The sequence below is a fragment of the Trichechus manatus genome, unplaced genomic scaffold (genome assembly GCF_000243295.1).
Source record: "Trichechus manatus latirostris isolate Lorelei unplaced genomic scaffold, TriManLat1.0 scaffold00035, whole genome shotgun sequence".
NCBI lineage: Eukaryota > Metazoa > Chordata > Mammalia > Sirenia > Trichechidae > Trichechus > Trichechus manatus.
This window is the reverse complement of record NW_004443971.1, coordinates 13,223,745-13,232,197: the sequence shown is the minus strand read 5'-3', so window position 1 is coordinate 13,232,197 and position 8,453 is coordinate 13,223,745. Positions and strand designations below refer to the sequence as shown.

General features: G+C 49.5%; 1 protein-coding gene across 1 annotated transcript; it reads right to left on the bottom strand.

Annotated features, from left to right (window-relative positions):
* Positions 1-1,772: 1,772 nt before the first annotated feature.
* LOC101360402 (NADH-cytochrome b5 reductase 1) lies at positions 1,773-7,880 on the bottom strand. Its single transcript, XM_004375275.2, has 9 exons — positions 7,813-7,880; positions 7,353-7,502; positions 7,144-7,216; positions 6,514-6,620; positions 6,136-6,265; positions 5,356-5,439; positions 4,364-4,449; positions 3,417-3,516; positions 1,773-2,637 (listed from the first exon to the last, which is right to left on the bottom strand). The coding sequence occupies exons 1-9, from the start codon at positions 7,825-7,827 to the stop codon at positions 2,465-2,467; spliced, it is 918 nt and encodes a 305-aa protein (XP_004375332.1). The 5' UTR covers positions 7,828-7,880; the 3' UTR covers positions 1,773-2,464.
* Between the last annotated feature and the right edge of the window lie 573 nt (positions 7,881-8,453).

The window sequence follows — 8,453 nt, the reverse complement described above, 5'->3', positions numbered from 1 at the left end:
CTGATCAACTGTATAACCTTTGGCAGATCCTTAAACTTAGACTCAGGATCATCAAGAAGATTAAATTATATGGTGCAGATTGGGAAGCACAGTACTTGGTCCATGGCTGTTGCTCAAAACTATTAATTCTCTTTCTCCTCTTCCTTCCTCTCCGGAATCCTTTCAAATTCCCTCCTAAGGCCCCATCTGCACCCTTTTGTATATCTGTTATAGCATTAATCATGTTGTGTTGTAATTATTTACTGGTCCATCTTACTCAGACTGTGAGTTCTTTGAGGGGACTCAAGACCAATCTTGGTCACAGTTGTATTCTCAGGGCCTAGCATAGTGCTTAGCACATGACAGGTCCTTAATAAATGTTTGTATGTTGAGTGGATGAGGCAGAAACCCATGTAAAACAAGGAATGGTGAGCTTCCATGTGGGAAATTCTCTTTGCTGGGCTGCTCCACTATCTGAGCCCAACAACCCTAAGCAAAATTTTCCTTTTGGGAGGTGATGGGACTGAGACTGAGTCTTACAGAACACAGTGCCATACACATAATAGCTGATAAAGAAATCTTTGATGGATAACCACTTACAGAATTTACTGAAGACTCTAGCCTATGGTTGGACCTCCCTGGGCTCCTATGAAGGGGTGAATTCTGATAGTCCCACAAGCCTGTGTCTCTGGGGCCCCAGAGAAAGTAATACACAGCTCCATGCAGAAAAACAATGTCAACTTTCCTCCTGAGCCTGATGCATTGCTTTGTCCCGTTGAGTCTAACACAGAAGAAACTGAAGGGGCTACCCTAGTCCTATCCCAGGAGAAGGAGTGGGTCATGCTGTCACAGCAGAGGAGAAGGACACTGCTCGGGACAGATGGGCCTGGGAGAAGGCAACTCTGTCCAGGCAACAAGTCTGGCTGGGGCTGGTGAAGTCAGATTACTTTTTAAAGGAGAAGGCTTCTCTTCCAAACAGAAACACAATACTTTGGTTTGTTTGCCAGGTATCCTGAGGGATAATAAATATGGTGAAGGAAGGGCCAAGAGAAGGAACAAAGGGAAGAGTGGTATCATGGTTTGAATTATGTCCCCCCAAAAATGTATCAATTTGGCTAGGCCATGATTGCTGGTACTATGTGATTTTCCTGTATGTTGTACACCTGCCTCTATGCTGTTAATGAGGGAGGATGGGTGGGAGTTGTGTCAGTAAGGAGACCTGATCTACAAGACTGGATTGTGTCCTGAGGCAATCTCTTGAGATATAAAAGACAGAAGTGAGCAGTGAGACGGGGGACCTCATACCATCAAGAAAGCAGTGCTGGGAGCAGAGTGCGTCCTTCGGACCGGGGTCCCTGCGCAGACAAGCTCCTAGTCCGGGGGAACACTGATGAGAAGGCCGAGAGAGAGAGAAAGACTTCCCCTGGAGATGACACTCTGAATTTGGACTTTTAGCCTACTTTGACCGTGAGGAAATAAACTTCTCTTTGTTAAAACCATCCACTTGTGGTATTTCTGTTATAGCAGCACTGGATGACTAAGACAAGTGGCTAAATCAAAGGCTCACTGTGAGGGGTACCTGAACTCAGAAAGCATTCCCTTTAATTTGTGTTCTCCTCCCCCACCTCAAAAGCCTCCCAGGGCAGTTAAGCTTCCGGCTCTGCTGGGACAGCTGCTGAGATGATCACCAAGTCTGGTGGCAGCTCACATTTCAGGACAGGAAAAAACTGCTTAAAGGCTCTTTGGAAGACCCAGGAGAAATTCAGTGCTGGGAAACCCTTCCTCCCAAGGTTCTTAAGCACGAAAGGCCTTGGAAACAAGGACCCCAGATGCAACAACCCTTTAGGGATCACACGGGGACCTCAGCCCCATTTATTTGCATAGCCAGAGGTTCCTGCCACAAACAGCAGTCTTAGACTTTGGGTGGCCACTTCCCTGTAGCCTGAGCAAGGGCAGAGAGAGAGAAGCATACAAACACCTATCTCAGTCTCCTTTCTCTAAGGACTGGAGATCTGAGGAAACCATTTCCTCTTTTCCTGCAATTTCACTACCTCTGTAGTCCGCTCAACTTGCACTCACACATGAAGAACCTGCCCATGGGTTAAGCACCTAATATTAAAAGTCATTGCACAGATTATACCTTACATCATAGAGAAGGTGGGACCGTGATGCTATCAAAGAACTAGCCAGTCTTGGAACAAATATACATGCTACCTTCTTTCCGACCCCATGAAAGGGATTGCTCCATGGGCCTGACCTGGACCTTTTATCACAGGGAGATTTGGGAGGCCTTCTAGGGAACGACTTCACCTTGGTCCTCTTCCATGGGCTGCAGTGATGTGGTTCCTGCAGGTACCATCCAGATTTAGCTCCAGAGAAAGACACAAAAGGCTGATGCTATCAGAAAAGGAACCTAGGGCTTATAGCATTTGAGTACTGACTGGGGAAAATTGTAGGGAATGGGACCAGGGAAGCTGGGGGATGCTCAGTAAGTGAATCGCATCTTTTGCGAGTAGCCCAGTTTGTCCAAGTTGGGATGGCAGGCCAGTTGCACCATTGGGGGTGGCCCACAGAGCAGCATCAGCACATCATCTCCTGGGGCAGGCAGGTGATCCTGGATCATGTTGGCAGTCACAAAGCCTTTGCTGAAGGCCCAATCTAAAATATAGGGGAGAAAATATAGCTGGTAAGGGGGTAGGGTGCCACAAGAATGAGCCATTGGGGAGGGTCCAAAAAGACTCCTGAGGAGGTATCAAGTTGTAGCAGCAGCTGGATGAGTATATTCAGCCTGCCTCAGCAGAGGATGGGTATACTCATCCTGCCTCAGCAGAGGATGGGTATACTCATCCTGCCTCAGCAGAGAAGGGGTAGACTCATCCTGCCTCAGCAGAGGATGGGTATACTCATCCTGCCTCAGCAGAGAAGGGGTAGACTCAGCCTGCCTCAGCAGAGAATGGGTATATTCAGCCTGCCTCAGCAGAGAAGGGGTAGACTCAGCCTGCCTCAGCAGATGATGGGTATACTTAGCCTGCCTCAGCAGATGATGGGTATACTCAGCCTGCCTCAGCAGACAAGGGCTATTCTCAGCCTGCCTCAGCAAAGGAGGTATATACTCAGCGTGCCTCAGCAGAGGAGGAGTATTCTCAGCCTGCCTCAGCAGAGGAGGGATATACTCAGCCTGCTTTACAGAGGATGGGTATACACTTAGCCTGCCTCAGGCTGAGCCTCAGCAGCACAGCCATACCTGCCACCCACCGAGTAAACAGGTTAGGAACTGGAAGGAAAGGGTCCAGGAAACTATTGTGTCTGTGCACTCAGACTTGAGAGTCTGGTAGTGTCAGCAAGGGTTGGTTTCACTGAAACCAGAGCTCAGAGAGGAGCAAGGCCTTGATTTTGGTGATGAGGGAGATTGGAATGTCCAGAAATGGGAAGGATACCTTCTGGCGGCTGATCCAGAGTGAACCAGAGCTTAAAGCGATTGGGATATCGGGCCTGTAGTTCCTCCAAGTCGTCCCGCAAGATTATGTCCTTTTCAGTCTGAAATAAAAGGGGGAAGCAAAGTCTTTGGGAACCTTCTCAGGCCCACATAAAAAAAAGTTATTTTCTTTAACAACTTTCCCACCAGGAGAGAACAAGAATGCTAAAGACACATAAAGTTCTAGGGAATAAGAAGGACCTGATAGCACTTTTAGGAAGTTAGGGTGGGGGAGGAGAGGGAAACAAACATTATCTACACATTGTGAAGGAATAAAGATGGAAGGAGCCCTGGTGGCACAATGGTTAAGTGCTCAGCTGCAAACCAAAAGATTGGCAGTTTGAACCCACCAGCCACTCTGCAGGAGAAAAGACCTAGTAATCTGCTCCTATAAAGATTGTTGTTGTTAGGTGCCATTGAGTCAGTTCCGACTTATAGCGACCTTATGTATAACAGAATGAAATGCTGCCTGGTTCTGCACCATCCTCACAATTGTTGCTATGTCTGAGCCCATTGTTGCAGCCACTGTGTCAATCCGTCTCACTGAAGGTCTTCCTAGGAATCCTAGGAAACCCTATGGGACAGTTCTACTCTGTCACAGGAGGTCACTATGAGTTGGAATCAACTCAGTGGCACACAACGACAACAATTTAACCAAGGAGACACAAGTTTCTATACTCAGGACTAGATTCCTTAAATGTTTTTTCTTTCCTTGGAGGCCAGGGAAGAAATTTGGCCCAATGCTCTGTCCTCTTTCCTCTTTATTGTACTAGAGGGTCTTCTACCTTATACAGGGGACCTTGGGCAGAGATACAACAGGCACTGGACCAGGTCTGCCCATTGGTACCACATCTCAGCTCTACCCATACAGCAACTCTGAAGTCCCAGAACTGACAAAAGCAAACCAACCTGGTTGGCAAAAAGCAGAAAGCACTGGGTTGGATCTTCGGGGTCTTTCAGGATGGCCTGGATCAGTTGTAACATCGGGGTGATCCCTGCATAAAGAAACCCTTAGTGAGATGTGGTGGCCACACTCACCCGTCCCAGCTCCTCAGCTGACCAACTCTTTCATTTTAACTCTACACATTCACTACTCTGTTCCATTTTCCTTTACCATCCTAATCCTCTAGCCTCCTTCTGGGTATTCTCTAGCACTATATTTCTGGACAGATATGCTGTTTATCCCAAATTCACTGAAAATCATATCTGGTAGGTGAATTTTGGACACCCTCAATATTCACATAAATTCATTTTGTTGAAATCCTTCTGAGGAACCAATTGAAGGCTCTTCCTTGGAGGCTAGCATGGTCATAGATGACTACATGTACCTCCTGATTCAGTGATGAGCATTCTGGAACACTGGACTTGCAGTGGTTAAGTGCATGCGCTTTGGAATCAGGCAGACCCCGATACTAATCCTGCCTTTGCTCATTACCAATTAAATAACCCTGTGGAAACCTCTTAACCTCTCTGAGCCTCCATTTTCTCATCTGTAAAATGGGAAGGCAAATACTTGCTTCATAGATACATATGTAAAGTGACTAGTACAGTGTCTAATACATAGCAGTGCCCATTGTTAATTTTCTTTATTCCTGACTAGTTATTTCTAGCTGCTTCTGTCTACTCTCGCTTAAAAATTATTAAATTTCATTCAACTTAAGATCTTGGGAGAGCCCACTTGATTTATTTCTCTCATTCTATCAGTTTAAAAATTTTTTTTTGGTTTGTTTCTACCTGTATTATGATTTTATTTTTCACATACTGGGGAGCACTAGGCATTGCTGGGAATCCCCTGATTAACAGCTTGGCTATGATTACCAAACCTTCTGAAGGTCACTTGGAAGTTTCCATGGTAACAATCAACAGTGGTGGGAGAGAATGACCCTGCAAGTGACATACACCTGTCCCGCCGGCAATCATTCCCAGTTTGTTTGCCACTCGGAGTTCCGGCGGAGATTTCTTGTTGGGCTGAATGTTAAAATTCCCTGAGGATCCAGGTGAAGAGAAGGGAGGAAGAACAAAGTCAATATAGGGAGCTAAGAAAACAAATACAAACTTGAAACTACGTCCAAAGCCAGTTTAACTGCTGCTATGAAATCTGATTCTGGAATCTGCGTGGAGGTTTGAGTTGAGCCAGCCCTGACAAATAATATACCTGAAGGACAATGGGGCCAAAGCTATCTGTCCCGCATTACCAACTACCAGCCAGCTCAGAGCCACATGGTGAGTCATCAGCTGCTTCTGTCAGAGCGTCACTCCCTGGTGAGGATGACAGGCAGAGTGCCAGGTGTGAATCTATTTTCCCAAGTGGCATAGAGGAGCCCCAGAGGCTTGCTAACGCACCCAGCTGCTCCCATGGGAAGGGCTGAAAACTATCTCTGGCTTGTTCCACAGCTCAGCCTGAGGTGCGAATCTTTGGCGTGGGGGAGGGAGGCATTATGTCTTCTTTAGTAATCTCCGTAGCTGTCACAGCTGGTGAATTCAAGTGGATAGGAAACTGCTCCCTCTGGCAAACAGGGCTGAGTAATATGCCTTTCTATAGTACCAGTGCTATGGTCAGAAAGGACAGCTCTGGCCCTCTCACGCACACACACACAAGTACACACACAGTCACACTGTGCCAGGAGGACTACAGGAACTGGAGAAATGGGAGATGGGCTCACTGGGAAGAGAGGCCACACCTTTCCCAGTGTAAGTGAGCAACCCACTCGGTCCCCGAAACTCCACCATGTCCCCAATCTTCAGGCTATCCAGGTACTGAGACATCTTTCCTCCCTCAGGAAATTTGGGGTGTACGCCCTTCAGGTAGACCTGGTAAGACAGAATGGAAAATATCTTATTTGGAATGTCACTGGTTTCTGAATCCCCTGTTTACTGAACCTCCCTGAGGCTGGAGTAGGGACCACACGTGTGCTATCTTTTCCCAGTCCACATACTTTGCTCATATCCACAAAGGACATGCCATTTCTTGCTATCAAACAAATCTTGGAAGTTCCTACAAATCCTGCAAACAGTAGGGAGGGGTAAGGAGCTTCTGGAGTTTCTTTCTACCCCCTTACCTTGATGACGAGATCCACATAGCCTCGGTCCTCATCACTGGTGACAGGAGTGTATGGCCTGATGACCAGGCTGCCATCGATTCGGGCAGAGAGGTAGACATGTGTGCCTGGGGACCATGCAAGGAGCTACATAAGCGTGGCTTGTGGAAGTGTTGCATCCCTTTTACCTTTCAAAACACTCAGGGAGGTTTTAGAGAACAAGAATGTCTTGCTTCCTGCTGTGGTCCCAATGAACTACTAGGCAGGGAGGATTCGCTCCTTTGAGCCCCAGGTGGATTCCTCATAAGCCTCTCATTGGAGAAACATCAATCACTGCCAGGACCTTAGCAGCAGGTGAGTTGAGGGTCTGGGCAATGGGGAAAAAAATCAGTGCTTGCTCAGGGCGTGGTATGAGCAAATCACGCAGGAAGGATGGAAGACTGCTGAGTGTTAAAGATGGCTGGGGGCACAGAAACCACACCCTAGAGGGGCACAGAGGCACTTCACAGCCCAGAGGACACAGAGCCAGGTAGGGAAAGGGGAATGGGGTGTGCAGGAAATAGAAGGAAGCAGCATGTTTTAGGAAACCCCAGATGGGGAATTACCCTCTTGGGATCCCAGGGAAAGGAGCCCACTCCACACTTTCCTTACCCACAGGAAGCCCCAGAATGTGGTGGGCGGTGGGAAGGGCAAAGCGGAACCTCTTGGTGTTGTGGCTCACAGTCTGGAGGATGGATGACACATGTTTCACCCAGGGATCGGGTGCTCTCCAGTCCCTCAGATGCTGTCCTGGGTGCTGTCTGCTTCACGCCAGAACTCTGGTCCCCTCCCCTCCCCTGGCCCGTTCTTCAACAGCTTACCGTCTTGTCCAGCAGTCGCAGCAGGTACTTCTCATTGGGATCCAGGAGAGTGACCTGCGGCCGGCGGGACCTCCGAACCAGGTAGGAGCCCAGAGCCAGGCCGAGCAGAGTCAGCAGCCCCACCCCCAGGGAGGCCAGGAGGACTGGGCTCTGTGGGTAGAGGAGGCAGCGTGATCGACACGCTGGGAAAGAGCCCAGGGCGTGGGTGACAATGGTCCCGTACGACGAGCCGCCCCGGGGTTAGCGATCTCGAGCTCCGGGGCGGGAGCATGCTGGGGCCAGAGGGGTAACCTGGGCAGGGTTCCCACCCGGGATGCGCAGCACCCGGACCCCGGCATCCAGAGCGGGTCCAGAGCCCTGTGGGGAGGGGTCCGCAGTGACAGCCCCTGGCCCGGAGGTGAGTGCGCAGAACCAGATGGGGCGAGGTCCCCTGGTGCACGATACAGAATGAGGGTCTCACCGGCTGGATCCCCATGACAGAGAGCCGTGTCCTCCACCGCCCCGCGGACGGACAGATCCCACAATGCGCAGCGGAACCGGGCAGGCGCGGGGGGACAGCTGACCGGGCCCGGCAGGAGGCGGGGTCGGCGGGCGGAGTCGCTCTGCGCCCCGCCCCTTTTCTCCTCGAATCGCTGCCCTGCCGGCGCAAGCGTCCCAGAACCTATTCAAGAACGGTTTAAGACCGGAGCTCCAGCTCCTCCTCCGCGACCTTCTGGCCCCCGCCGCTTTTATTCGCTTATCCTTGAACTGGATGGGCGTTCCGCAAAATGTAGAAACACCTCAAATTGGAGGACTGGAAATCTCTGAGTCTGCGATTGCTAAACTAAGAGGTGCCTGACGCTGAGCCAGAAATAGGTTCAAAGCAGAGCAGAAGGGGCTGCAATTAATCATTTTGTAGTTACCTTAGTTTTTCAACAGGCTGAAGTGCAACTAGAGGATTAACTGCCTGGTAGAGTCTCTTTCAGGAATGAATAGTGGCGTGGCAACTTCATTTCATGGTCCCTTTCGACAAAATAAGGAACCCTGGTTGTGCAGTGGTTAAGAGCTGGCTGCTAAGGGAAAGGCTGGCAGTTTGAAACCACCGGCTGCTCTGCGGGAGAA

Excerpts from the sequence above, each read along its gene's own strand:
- LOC101360402 (XM_004375275.2), bottom strand. Across the intron at positions 4,450-5,355 it reads AATGATTGCCGGCGGGACAG|GGATCACCCCGATGTTACAA; the intron begins GTGTATGTCACT and ends TTCTTTATGCAG. Across the intron at positions 2,638-3,416 it reads TCTGGATCAGCCGCCAGAAG|ATTGGGCCTTCAGCAAAGGC; the intron begins GTATCCTTCCCA and ends CCTATATTTTAG.